This window comes from Dromiciops gliroides, chromosome 2, assembly GCF_019393635.1.
Source record: "Dromiciops gliroides isolate mDroGli1 chromosome 2, mDroGli1.pri, whole genome shotgun sequence".
Classification (NCBI taxonomy): Eukaryota; Metazoa; Chordata; class Mammalia; order Microbiotheria; family Microbiotheriidae; genus Dromiciops; species Dromiciops gliroides.
The window spans coordinates 267,059,617-267,074,435 of record NC_057862.1 but is presented as its reverse complement, the minus strand read 5'-3'; the positions used below and the strand labels follow the sequence as shown (position 1 = coordinate 267,074,435).

Genomic DNA, 14,819 nt, shown 5'->3' with positions numbered 1-14,819 from the left:
GGCTTGGGGGTTTGAAACCAGAAGCGCCAAGGAGGAGCAGGGCAGTAGAGAAATGGAATTTGGAGCAGTACTGACCAGGGGACAGGGTAAGAACCTTTATATTTGACCCTTACCAGAAGTATTCTAGCTCATATCCAAGAATTGATTTGTTAGGGGGCAAAATAGACACAGTTCTACTATTTTTTTAATATTAGTACTGGACTTTTAATATTGTAACATATTTAGAAGTAGCTATTTAACAGATGACCCTTGATTTACTTTCCACAAGTTAAAAACTTGCCCTCTAGTTATAGTCTTCCCACTTCCATGCATCCATTTAGACAGTTTTATTCTTGAACGTGGTGGTTCCAGGGTTCATTTGTATGTATACTTAGAGCTCTTTGTCTAATTATGTGAGGAATCCTATTCAGCTATATAGGCAGTCTCCAACTCAGGAACAGTTTGTGTTCCTAAAGTTTCTTTTTTTTAAAATTATGCTGAATTTAACAAATACTTCAAAAAGAGAATATTTCTATATTTAAAATATAACCCAGAAAGAGGATTAATATGTGAAACTGTAAATTTCTGTTATGCACCAGCTTGATTTTTTTAAAAACAGTCTAGGGGGCAGCTAGGTGGCGCAGTAGATAAAGCCCCGGCCCTGGATTCAGAAGTACTTGAGTTCAAATCCAGCCTCAGACACTTGACACTTACTAGCTGTGTGACCCTGGGCAAGTCACTTAACCCTCATTGCCCTGCAAAAAAAAAAAAAGAAAGAAAATTGTTTTAAAAACACAGTCTATAATAAATGAAACCTGTTACTTTCAAAAAAGTTATACCTATCAAGGGAACATTATATGCAAAAATGGGTATGATAGACAAAAATGGTGGGGAGATTAAGAAGAGGTAACAAATACACAAAAGAACTATACAAGAAAGATCTCAATATCTCATCCATGAGGGTGTGGTTACCTATCTAGAGCTATACACTCTGTAGAATGAAGTCAAGTGGGCCTTAAGAAACGTTGCTAACAATAAGGCTAGTGGAATGATGGAATTCCAGCTGAGTTATTTAAAACCCTAAAAGATGATGCTATTAAAGCACTACACTTTAATATGCCAGCAAATGTGGAAAACATAACAGTAGCCACTTATTTCAAAAAGATCAGTTTACATCTCATTCATAAAGAAGGGCAATGCCAAGGAATGTTCAAATTACCAAACAGTTGCATTTATTTCACATTCCATTAAGGTTATGCGTAAGATTCTGCAAGCTAGGTTTCACCAATATATGAATTGAGAATTACCAGAAGAGTAGGCTGGTTTTCAAGAAGGCAGAGGAAATAGAGAACAAACTCCTGACATTCACTGGATTATGGAGAAAGCAAGGGAGTTCCAGAAAAAAAACATCTACTTCTGCCTCATTGACTACACTAAACCCTTTGACTGTGTGGATCACAACAAAATGTGGCAAGTCCTCAAAGATATGGGAGTATCAGATCATCTTACTCATCTCCTGAGGAACTTGTATGTAGGTCAAGAAGTAACAGAACTGGGGCAGCTAGGTGGTGCAGTGAATTCAGGAGAACCTGAGTTCAAATCCAGCCTCAGACACTTGACACTTAATAGCTGTGTAACCCTGGGCAAGTTACTTAACCCCAATTGCCTCACCAAAAAAAAAAAAAAAAAAAAAAGATGTAACAGAGCCAAAATCAGAACAACTGATTGGTTTAATATTGTATATAGAATATAACAAAGCTGCATGTTGTTACCTTATTTGTTTAACTTATATGCAGAGTACATTATACAAAACAAACCAGAAGCTGGAATTAAGGGTGTCAGGAGAAATATCAACAATCTCAGATATTCAGATGATACCACTCTGATGGCAGAAAATGAAGAATTAAGAAGTCCCTTGATATAGGTGAAAGAGAAGAATGTAAAAGCTGCCTTGAAGCTGAACATTAAAAAAATAAGATCTTGGCAACTGGTCCCATCACTTCCTGGTAAATAGATGGAGAAAAAAATGAAAGCAGTGTCAGATTTTATATTTTGGGGCTCAAAGACCAATGCAGGCAGCAACTGCAGCCATGAAATTTAAAAGATGCTTGTTCCTTGGAAGGAGAGCTATGGCAAATCTGGACAGCATACTAAAAAGCAGAGATATCACCTTGCTGACAAAAGTCAGTATAATCAAAGCTTTGGTCAAACATAAAGAAGTTGGTATTAGGCTGACGGGTATGTAGGTGTCTGCAGAGTTAAGTCTGTTTGACCAGTTTGTTCCCTCCAAAATTGCCAGTGATTTTCATGGCCAGATCTAATGGCCTTTTTCTCAGTCTTAATTCTTGATTTCTCTGTTTTTCCTCAAATGGCAGAGCCATCTCCTGATTCCATGTCTTTTCACTGGCTAGCTCACCTCTCCAAAGTGCTCTCATTACTCACCTTCAAGAATCAACTGAAATCAGGGGGCAGCTAGGTGGCGCAGTGGATAGAGCACCGGCCCTGGAGTCAGGAGGACCTGAGTTCAGATATGGCTTCAGACATTTGACACTTACTAGCTGTGTGACCCTGGTCAAGTCACTTAACCCCCATTGCCTCACCCAAAAAAAGAGAATAAAGAATCAACTGAAATCCTATCTTCTGGAAAAAAGAGAATATTTCCTATCTCTGTTCCTCCCCCCTTTTTTTATGTGATTAATTTCTAATTAATGATGCATTGTATTTATGTTATTTGCATGTTGTTTTCACCATTAAGAATTCCTTGAGAATCCTCTTTCTATCCCTAACACTTTGCCACATAATTTGTACTTTAATAGGAATGCTTGTTGAATGTTTTTAGAATGAGGAAGATTTGGCAATTTATTGGATATGTCGAATGAATTGAGAATGAAGAATTGAAGATGGCACATAGGTTTACCTGAGTGACTGAAAGGATGGTGGTTCTCCTTAGACAAATTGAAATGTTCACAAGAGGGATGGGTTTAGAAAATGTTTTGTTTTCTATTTGAGTTTGAAATGTCTTTGGGATATTCAGTTAAAAATGTATCATAGCACATACCCAGCAAAACAGGTGGGAAAATGGGAATTCAGTGGAAGAGAAGACGTTCAAGCATTCTTAATGAAAAGACCTCATCTGAATAGAAAATTTAACTTTCAAATATAAGACTCAAGAGAAGCATAAAAAGGTAAACAGGAAAAAGAAATCATAAGGGATATTAAAAGTGAAACTATATGGGAAGATGATACTTATAACTCATAAGAACTTTCTCATTGTTAGGGCAGCTGGATGAAGTATTTTTAGACAGAGGGCACAGGTATGAGTTGAATATGAAGGCATGATATCTTTTAAAAAATTGAGGGGTGAGATAGGAATGCACTGGGAGAAAGGGAAGGGGAGAGGTGGAATGGAGAAAGTATCTCACATAAAAGAAGCAAGAGAAGCTTATACAGTGGAGGGTAAGATGGAATGAGTGATTGGGGCGGAAGGGATCAAGGTTAGGGACTGTGTACAAAATATGCTGAGAGGTATGGAAAAGTTTAGAACACCTACTATTTTCAGTGGGATAGCAAATGGTTAGGGCGGTATAAAAAGATGTTTTTACTACAATGAAAGCATATTTTATATTAGGTAACATAATAACATTAAATTTGTATTAGACCCAGTCAACATGGTTTCATGATTTTTTCAGGTTGTGTTCAGTTTCATGTGAATAGGAATGAAGGGGGCAAATAGTGGGAGTAATCCAAGGTTGAGTTTTGGTGAGGCATGATTGGAGTAGGACAGGGGGGGCAAGAGATTGGAGTGTTCAGGAGGATAGAGTGGAATTGAACTGACACCAATGTGTCAAGGTAAGAAAGAGAGTATAGCCAATGCAAGAGTAATAGCCTAAAAACAAACTGAAGAGTGAAGGGATCAAAGGTAACAGTAAAAAAGAAAAAGGTGAAGGGTTTGTAACTTTCTATATGAGAAAGATAATAATACTTCCACATTATATCTCATACCCAACCCCTTCTTTCTCTTCACACAGTCTTCACCTTAATGTCTAATCACATGTTGTTTGGACTATTGCAGTAGCTTCCTAATTGTTCTCACTGCTTCAAGTCTTTCACCTCTCTAAACCATTCTTTACAGAGCTGCCAAAGTGATTTTCTAAAACTCCAAGTCATTCTCCATTATTTACTATTAATTTTTCAGTTGCTAAATATAATGGCCTTTTCTTAGTCCTCATCTTTCTTAGCTTTTCCTATCCTTTAACACTAGAGGTTGATCTACCTCTTTTCTCTAGGTTTTTGAGACATTACTCTCTCATGGTTCTACTCATCCCTGTCAGTCTCTTTCGCTGAATCTTCATCTAGGTCATGCCCACCAACTTTGAGTGAGTCACGGAGTTCTGCCCTAAGCTTTCTTTTTTCTCTTTCTTTTTTTTCCTCTATCCTCTCACTTGGTGATCTAATCAGCTCCCATGGATTCAGTTATCATCTCATTAAGAATCTAATGATTAGGGGGGCAGCTAGGTGGCACAGTGGATAGAGCACTGGCCCTGGATTCAGGAGTACCTGAGTTCAAATCCGGCCTCAGACACTTGACACTTACTAGCTGTGTGACCCTGGGCAAGTCACTTAACCCCCATTGCCCCACCAAAAAAAAAAAAAAGAATCTAATGATTAAAAAAAAAACCTAATGATTCTCATATCTATTTATCTAGCTAAAGCTCCATTCTTACATCCCCAGCTGCCTGTTGTCTTGTAGACATCCTAAACTCAGTATGGCCAATTTTTTTTTTTTTTTTTTTTTTTTGGTGAGGCAGTTGGGATTAAGTGACTTGCCCAGGGTCACACAGCTAGTAAGTGTCATGGGTTTGAGGCCGGATTTGAACTCAGGTCCTCCTGAATCCAGGGCTGGTGCCTTATCCACTGTGCTACCTAGCTGCCCCAATATGGCCAAAAATTTGAACTCATCTTTTCGTCTGAACCTTTACCCTTCCATACCTCTTTACTATTGTCAAGGGCACCTATCCCCGCAGCCATCCAGGCTGACAATATATATGTCATCATTCATTCCTCATCCTTTCCCACTTATAAGTTGCTAATACCTGTTAGTTTTATCTTTGTAACTTCTCATACATATGCCCCCATCTGACTCTGCTGCCATCTTCATGCGGGCCCTCATCTCCTCACACTCAGACCATTATAGCTGGCTGACTTGTTTCTTGCCACAAGTCTCTCCTTACTTCTCCAGTCAGCTGTCAAAGTGATCTTTTTAAAGAGAAGGCCTATGTCACCACTCCCCAAATCATTAAACTCCAATAGTTTCCCACAGTATAAAATATATAAAATCATGCTTGGCAATCAAAACTCTTCATAACCTGTCCCCTCCTCCTCTTTCCCCACCTTTCTGGTCATTTTATATACCTTACAACCTCTATGTCCAGTGTTCCAATGACACTGACCTCCTTACTTCTTCTGGGGGAGGCGATTGGGATTAAGTGATTTGCCCAGGGTCACACAGCTAGTGTCAAGTGTCTGAGGCCAGATTTGAACTCAGGTCCTCCTGAATCCAGGGCTGGTACTCTATCCACTGTACCATCTAGCTGCCCCCTCCTTGCTGTTTCTTAAACGAGACACTCCATTTTTTAACTTCATGCATTTTCATCCTAGAATTCTCTCCTTTTTCATTTCTGTTTTTTGGTTTCCTTCAAGTCACATCCAGAATCATCTCTTCTACAGAGAAGCCTTTCCTAATTCTCAATTTATTGCCTGCCTTGTTTTAATACATACATTCTAATTTGAATAGATGAGATTTATGCCAGCTTTAATATTCTTTGATTCTGTAAATAGGATCAAGAGCTCAGTCTGTCTTGAAGATTTCTTTTTGTCGAATTCATACTTAGTTTCTATTCTCAAACTGAATTTTATTTGAAAATGAGAGATAACAAATCCAACCAACAGTATCATACCTTTGAAAAATTCTGTGTACAATAAATTTCTTACCTAATTGTAGTTGAGTCAAGAGTCTTGGATTCTGGTACCAGTTCTTCCAATAAATCTTTGTGTGACCTAGAACAAGATGTTTATCATATGTCTCCAAGTTTCAGTTTCTTTATCTGGAAAAGAAGATGGATTAAATTATTTTTCTTTGTTTTCTTCAAATATGATTTATGTAGGATTAATTTTTTTTCTTTTAGGTTGAGAATTTTTTCTGCATGGGATCCCCACTAGCAGTTTTTTTGGCATTACGTGGCATCCGTCCAGGAAACAGTGGAAGTCAAGACCACATTTTGCCTAGAATCATATGTAACCGGTTACTAAATATTTTTCATCCCACAGATCCAGTTGTGAGTTGGAGTTACAAACTTTTTCTCTCTGTAAAATTATTATTGAATAATTGGGACACTTTGAAAGAGACTCTAACTTTACCTAAAATTATATTTGTAGCAATTTTGCAGAAAAGGATTCTTCATAGAATGTATTTAGTTTATTAGATGTAAAGATATTTAGGCCAGAATAGAGCAGCAATATGTTAGAATTTGCAGATTTATGCTATATTTTCAAAATTGAAATTAAAGTTGGTCTCAAGAATGGTAATCCAGCAGTTGTGCGTCATTGACCCCAATTTTTAAATTTGTTGTATTTTTCTTATCATTAACTGAAATATGGATAATAATGGCAGTAAAGACACACAGAAATTCAGAGCTGATGAAATCCAATAAAGGATCTAGCAATAAAATCCATGGCCTGAGAAGCCTATAAAGGCACAACCCACAGTACAGAAAGAACTGGAAGATGGTATTGCTTTTGGTGATCTTGGAATGATCAGGGAGTACAGGATACGTATAGTGCAGGACCAGATATAGCCATGTGCCCTAGGTGTTTTTTAAAAGTGGAAAAGAGAATAGAGTCCAAAAACTATAGGACAATTGAGCTTGACTGTGATTCCTGGGCAAAAAAAAAAAGGATGGTTTATGAAAAGGAAGCAGTGATTACAAAAAGGCAAAATTACTTCATCAGGAATAGGATACACAAGACTAATTTCATTTCCCTTTTTTTGTCATTTTTTAAATGCAGTCTTGTATTCTATTATGCAAAAGATGGGGAGGCATAAACTGAATAGCTAGACAAAATTAGATGAATTCAGAAATTGTTTGATGGCTATATCCAAAGAGTAGTCACTAGTAGTTTAACGTCAGCTTGGAAGAAAATCTGTAGTGAAATACCACAGGGATCTGTGCTTGGACCTGTGATATTTTGACATTTTTTTTCCAGTGAGTTATATAAAGGCATAGATGGCTTGCTTATCAAATTGAGAGATGACCCAAAGCTGGGAGCAGAAATAGTTATCATGTTTTGTGAAATGAATTAAGGATACATGTAAACTTGGGTTCAAAACTTGGGCCTCATACTTGAACTCAAAAATTCACCATCATAAACATAAGATAGTGGAAGCATGGCTAGACAATTTCTCCTGGAAAAATATGTGGTTTTTAGTGTACTGCAAGCTCAGTTTCAGTCACCATGTAATACAGTGCCACAAAGAGCTAATACTTATTTGGCCTGTTTAAAAGTGTTCAACTCTAGGAATTTGATGATAATTAATATTTATTAAGCACCTACTCTGTGCCAGGCACTGTGCTAAATTGGGGGGAAAAGATAATCCTTGCCTTTAGAGAGTTTACATTCTAATGAGGGGAGTTGGTCAGGGATTGGTGGAGAAGCCAAAGTAGAAAATGTAGCCCAAATGAGGGGACCCAGGTGAGAATTAAAGAGATGTATCTCCTGTCTCCCCTCCTTAAATGAATGGAGATTGAAGAGGTCATGGCTCCACCCTCCAATCAGAGTTGCAGCAGGTACTAATGATGTGTAAGTTCCAAGGCCACTTGGATCTTATAAAATGATAAAATTCCCCAATGATGACTTTACTGGTGGATTGATCAAAGAAGTTTAGTGGGAAATGAGGAAATGTCTGATAATCCCACTTGATAATACCACTATACTCTGCCTTGATCAACCCAGATCTTGAGTATTGTGTCCAGCTCTAGTTAACACATTTTAGGAAGAACTTTGACAAACTGGAGGACAACCAGGATGGTGACAGGCCTAAAGATCATTCTGTATAAGGATCCTTTTAAACACTGGAAATGTTCAGCACAGAAAAGGCAAGACTTATAGAGAGGACATGAAAGCTGCCTTCAGGTATTTGGAAAGCTATTTTATGGAAGAAGGTTTAGATTTACTGTGCTTGGAATCTAGAGAACAGAATTAAGAGCCTTTGGTAAAAACTGCAAAAAGGCAAATTAAAGAGATAAGGAAAAACTGACAAACAGCCTTCCAAAAATGGAATAAACTAGTTTGGGGATATTGGGGGTAGGGTATTTACTGGAAGTCTTTAAGCAAAAACTGAATGACCACTTGTCAAGTATATTTTAGAGAAGTTTTTGTTTATATACTGGTTAGAATAGATGTCCTCTGAGATTCTTTTACAGTCTACTGTAACAGAGGCCCAAAGGGTGGGACCTTTGGATGACAGACGCACAGATTCATTTGTATGTCTAGCTATTTGGTAAATCCATCATCCAAGAAATTAGCTACCGGGCAGCTAGGTGGCACAGTGGATAGAGCACCGGCCCTGGAGTCAGGAGTACCTGAGTTCAAATCCGGCCTCAGACACTTAACACTTACTAGCTGTGTGACCCTGGGCAAGTCACTTAACCCCAATTACCTTACCAAAAAAAAAAGAAAGAAAGAAAGAAATTAGCTACCAAGTCATGAATTTTTTTGACCATAGCAACTCATTAAGCTCACAAGTAAAGCATTACCAGTGAAATATTGGATCTTTGAAGTAATGAACTAACAATAATAATAAGATATTGACTAAAGAAAAATTTTAGAAAATTATTTCTGTTGTAAAAAAAAAAGATCTAATACATTTATGGTTAAGAAATGACACAGTAATTCCCCCATGCCCTCACTTTTTCATTTTTACTTCTGTGGTTCACAAATACATTTAATCATGTCCCAGGAGGTAAGAACATTAGAAAACTACAATGGGCTTTGTCCCAAAATTGAAAGAAATGAGAAAATACATTACCCTTCTTTGAAGAGGGAGGGGACTGTCAGAAGCAGCTAATATGTTGATAGCTTGTGCTGAACTTTTTTTTTCTTTTTAATATTCTTTGTTATAAAGTATACTTTGCTGGAGAGGAAGGGTGGAAAGAGATATTCAGAAATAATGTGATATGAAATGAACAGTGTAAAACTTAGAAAAAGAAATTACATGAGATTTTTTTGCCTTTTACAAGTCTGTTTTAGTATACTATTGAATAAAGAACAGTTTCTGTACTAAAAAATTAAATCTTACTGTTATTTATGATACCTTCTAAAATCTTTTTTTTTTAATTTTCTATCAAGGCTTATAGATTAGAGCCATTAATTTTGAAACACTACAGCAACATTTCACCTGTCCAGATCCATTGGTATAATACTACAAATCCTCTACCTTATGAGCATATGAAGCCAAGTTTTCTCAACCCTGCAAAAGAACCTACCTCAGCATCAGAGAATGAAAATTTGTCAGCAGTATCAAGCCCAGTGACTTCACCTGTCATGTCTCGACGACACTATGGGGAATCTATAACAAATATAGGCAAAGCCAGCATATTAGGTATGAATGAATCTTCTCATTCCCTAATTTGAGTTATATTTTCTATAGTGGTTAGGTTTTAAGGCACATGCTATCAAGTGTGCTCTACTTAAGTACTTATGAAAACATATGTTATCCTATTTTCTGTGGCCAGAGTTAATAGTTTATATTGAGCGGCCTCTAGTTAGGTTTTATAGTCATTGCTTCGAAGAATTAATAAAGGTTATCTTCAGAGTTAAAGTTCTGCGACTCTGTTTTACATGTAATCCCTTATGTTTAGGTATGAAATCAAGCATGTCATTTTGTTATAGAAATGAAGCTTTTACATGATCACATTTTAAAGTGACTTGATATACATCACAAATTCAGACTTGCATATTGCTTAATACCAAAATTTTAATGGCACATGCATATATTGCAACAAGTATAATAGCTTCACATAAAACATTTTGAGAAATATTCTCATCTCAGATATAATTTAGTTAGTGGATACTTAAATGAATATGTAAATAAAACAATTACTATATTTCTTTATCTTAAGAACAGTACTTTAGAACACGTTAAACTTTTCATCTTATGCAATAGTAATTGTTTAGAAACACAGTAAGAATTATATTTTTTGAATGTTTATTACCACTTTGGGGAAAAAAATGACTAATATTCCTATCTTCCAGCAGACTGTAATTGATGGGTGGAGCTCTTAACTATTTTGGTGTAGGGTATGATTCAGCATACAGGATGACTGTCTTATTTTTGTGAAATGCAGGAGCTGCTAGCATTGGGAAAGGGCTTGGAGGAATGTTGTTTTCAAGATTTGGACGTTCTAGTAGTTCATCCACATCACAGCCATCTGACACATCAAAAGAAGTAACAGAGGAAGAAAAGAAGCCTGTCACCCCACCAGTCAGCACCACTATGGCCACACAGACCTTTCCACATAGCACTTCTGGCTTTCTCGATTCTACATGTTAGTGCACACTGTACTTTCCTTATTTTTTTTTTTTCAGGGGCAATGGGGGTTAAGTGACTTGCTCAGGGTCACACAGCTAGTAAGTGTCAAGTGTCTGAGGCCAGATTTGCACTCAGGTACTCCTGAATCCAGGGCCGGTGCTTTATCCACTGCGCCACCTAGCCGCCCCCTCCTTATTCTTTTTAAGTAACTTCTTAAATTATTTTTGGGGTAAAATTGAAACTTTAATACTAACAGTTATATTTATGATCTAATGATCATACAGTTACAGTTTAAAAACAATGAATATTTTTTGGTCAATTTGATCAACAAACATTTATTTTCTGTCTTCTTTATACTTGGCATTATGCAATGCACTGCAGATTCAAAGACAAAAATAAAACAGCCCCTGCCCTTAAACAAGCTTGCATTTTCCTAGGGAAAACAACATTTTGAGGAAAATAAAAAACTATGAGGCGAGATGGTAGGACATGGGAGAAGGGCAGGACTGCAATCCATTTCAGTCAGAGACAGATGGGAAATGGCATGTCGTGTGAGACAAGTTTGGCTAGACCATAGAGTATAAAGTAATATATAAAAAGGCTGAAAAAGTAGGTAGGGGGCCAAACAGAGGAGTTTACATTTTACCCTTGAGACAATAGGAAATCACTGGAATTTATTGAGAAAGTCAGACCTTCCCTTTAGTAAAAAAAAAAAAATTCTAGATAGGTTAATTTTATGCTATTTTCCTTTGTAGTTGTAATGTCAAATAGTTGAGAACTTTAGATTAATGGGGTCTCATTGCACATTTCCAATAATAGTAATGTCTAATTGAACCTCATATCATACAGTAGATGGTTTTTAAGGATATGTACAATGGTACTAACAATTCTGCAGTCTATTATAATTGCTTCAATATATGGCATATCTCATCTTGGGTTGTGTTTCACTTCCAATCCAGTCCCCAAGTCTGTTAGTTTCTGTTATTGGTTTAATCTTTTTTTTTTTTTAAGTGAGGCAATTGGGGTTAAGCGACTTGCCCAGGGTCACACAGCTAGTTAAGTGTTAAGTGTCTGAGGTCGGATTTGAACTCAGGTACTCCTGACTCCAGGGCTGGTGCTCTATCCACTGCGCCACCTAGCTGCCTCTATTGGTTTAATCTTACGCAGCCTGACTTTAAGACCTTTAAATCTAAAAATTGAATCTATTCAAAGCCAGGCTTGGAAATGACAGAGCAAGATTTGGTAAGTAGTACTCTTAACTGCATATCAATAAAAGTTGGTTATAGTCATTAGACTATGGATATAGCATAAGATCTAATCTAACTTTACTAAATTAAAGACCCTAACTTTTTCATAGCTGAATTAAACATCAGTTTATAATGAAACTTTAATGTTTTTATCTAATTTATCATTGTCATGTCAACAGTGATTCTGAAGCTTAGCACATGCTTAGCCGTTACTTTTACATGACCAGAATTCTGAACTTGTTTTGGGGGGAGATGGAAAGATTTTGGACCTGTGATCTTCTCAGTATAAGACAGCCCCTTATACTAATGCAAATTAGCAATTGTTCTGAAACTTAAGAGAGTTGCCTTGGATACCAAGGTGAAATGACTTGCATACGGTCCCACTGCTAGAATGTATGAGGGGCAAGACTTGAACCCAGGTCTTTTGGACTCTGAGGTTGATGATTATTATACTACATTGTCTCTGAACATAAACATATAGAAGAGGTGTTCCTCAGTGTACAAATTTGATAAATATTTTAACTTTTAAAATTATGTAATTAAAGTTCTCTTTTTTCCATTGTCCTTTTAAATAAGGAGGGATGGATTCTGAAACTTTGTACCCTGTTATAGTTACAGCAAAAGGGCAAGAAGAGAAAGGACTGCTTTCTTCCTCTAAATTCAATACAAATAGAATTGTTGACTCATAGTTTACAGTATGGGCAACATTTATTGCTATACTTAGGAGCAATAATACAAGATCAGATAATACAATCAGACTTGGAAATGGTTGAATGGTGAGGATTTTCCAAAGGATGTACAATAAGGCCCTATAGTTCCAAAGTCATGAGTTTATTTGACCACATGTATTCCCTACATATATGCCTCACTATAAGGTACTGTAAGCTTATGCTCATCTTTTCTTCTAGGTTTTACCATTAGTTTTAGAGAAAAATGCTTTGTAACCATTGTTATTGTTATGCTATTTGATCAGGGGTTTTTTTGACACATTTTTTATATATTCAGTTTCTATCATTCTTTGGCGGGGGGCGGGGTGAAGCAATTGGGGTTAAGTGACTTGCCCACGGTCACACAGCTAGTAAGTGTCAAGGGTTTGAGGCCGGATTTGAACTCAGGTCCTCCTGAATTCAGGGCCGGTGCTCTATCCACTGCACCACCTAGCTGCCCCCATTGCTATGCCATTTGAATAAATACACTGCTAAAGGAAAAAAGAAAAAAGAAAAAAAAAACTGGTTGGATGTCCAGACTCAGAGAGTAGTTGTTAGTGGTTCATTGTCTACCTGGCAGGAAGTCTCTGGTGGACTTTTTCAAGGATCTCCGCTTAGATTTGGTTTAATATTTTAATCAATTAATTAAAGAAAGGCATAAATGGTATGTTTATCAGATTTAGAACTATGAAGTAGGGGAGTTTAAAATAACACACTACATGACAGAGTCCAGATCCCAAAGGATTTTGCCAGGCTAGAGAATGGGACTACGCATCTAATAAAAAGAATTCAGTAGCGGTAAGCATAAAGTCTTGCACTTTGGTACAAAAAGTCTCTTTCACCAATTATAAGATGAAGGTGACATGGATAGATAACAATTTGAAAAAAATTCTGATTATAGGCTCAATTTGAGTCACCAACATGCTATGACATCCAAAAAAATTTTTTTTTTATCTCGGGCCGCATTAATGAGGGAATTAGCTTCCATGAATCAGGAGGTAATAGTCCCACTCTACTTTGTCCCCCCCCGCGCCCCTTCCAACCCTCAACTTTACCTGGAGCATTATGTTCAATGCTGAAAATCATATTAAGAATATAAATAAGATGGAAAGTATTCAAAGTAGGATGACAGTGATTTTGAAGAACCTTTAGTGAGTCTATGACATAGGAAGATCAGTTAAAGAAACAAGGCATATTTAGCCTTAAGAAAAGAGTCATGCGGGGCAGCCAGATGGTGCAGTGGATAGAGCACCGGCCCTGGAGTCAGGAGTACCTGAGTTCAAATCCTACCTCAGACACTTAACACTTACTAGCTGTGTGACCCTGGGCAAGTCACTTAACCCCAATTGCCTCACTAAAAAAAAAAAAAAAAAGACTCATGACGGGGCAGCTAGGTGGTGCAGTAGAAAAAGCACCAGCCCTGGATTCAGGAGGACCTGAGTTCAAATCTGACCTCAGACACTTGGCACTTATTAGCTGTGTGACCCTGGGCAAGTCACTTAACCCTCATTGCTCCACCAAAAAAAAGAAATAAAGAAAAGACTCATGAGGGATACATCATGTGGAGGAGGAATTAGACTTTATATTTTTGGCCCCAGAAGGCAGAACCAGAAGCAATGGGTAGAAGTTACAAAGAGGAAAATTTAGGCTTGATATTAGGAAAATTGTCCTAACAACCAAAGCTATCCTAAAGTGTGATGGGTTGTCCTGAGGAGTGATAGGCTCCTCCTTGGAAGTCTTCAAGAAGATGCCAGGTGACCTCTAGTTGGGTATCATGAGGATTTCTTTGATATGTGCATTGAACTAAATGGCCACCGAAATCCCTTCTGATGCTCAAATTCTGTGGATCAAATGACATAATGTTTAAATGCTTTACAAACCTTGAAATGTGAATGTTTTATTATTGTTATTCTTACTGTTGTTACATAAAATAACAACAAACTCATTGGTGCAGATCCTAGAGCTAGGACCTTGCCTTAGTTAGCCCCTGTCCAACACTGCCCTGAAGCTAGCTATGGTTAATATTTCTATTTGTCCAGCACTGCTATTTTTAGGGTGTACCTACCTATGTCAGTGTGGCAAAGGAATACCTCAGTTTTGTGACTAATAGCGGGTCTTCAGGTAATTTCTAGGCAATTTATTCCACAATTATGAATTGCAGTACAGCAAATTTTCATAATACTTACAGTATTTGTATAGTTCAGTGAATTAAACTGCTAGTTTTCTTTCACTGGAAATATGAACCCTAGCAGCAAATGTGAAAGAACAAGTTGCTGTTATATCTTTCAAGTGACATCA

At 37.1% G+C, this 14,819-nt stretch overlaps 1 protein-coding gene across 4 annotated transcripts in view; it reads left to right on the top strand.

Moving 5' to 3' along the window:
- Positions 1-14,819, top strand: part of DDHD1 (DDHD domain containing 1) — a 146,218-nt gene that overhangs the window by 119,570 nt on the left and 11,829 nt on the right. For 3 of the 4 annotated variants that reach the window (XM_043983520.1, XM_043983519.1, XM_043983518.1), the window contains 3 exons: positions 6,165-6,314; positions 9,385-9,637; positions 10,383-10,583. In XM_043983520.1, coding sequence (XP_043839455.1) covers positions 6,165-6,314; positions 9,385-9,637; positions 10,383-10,583 — 604 coding nt within the window. The remainder of the gene's footprint in view (positions 1-6,164; positions 6,315-9,384; positions 9,638-10,382; positions 10,584-14,819) is intronic. The other variant, XM_043983522.1, reaches the window with a different exon arrangement.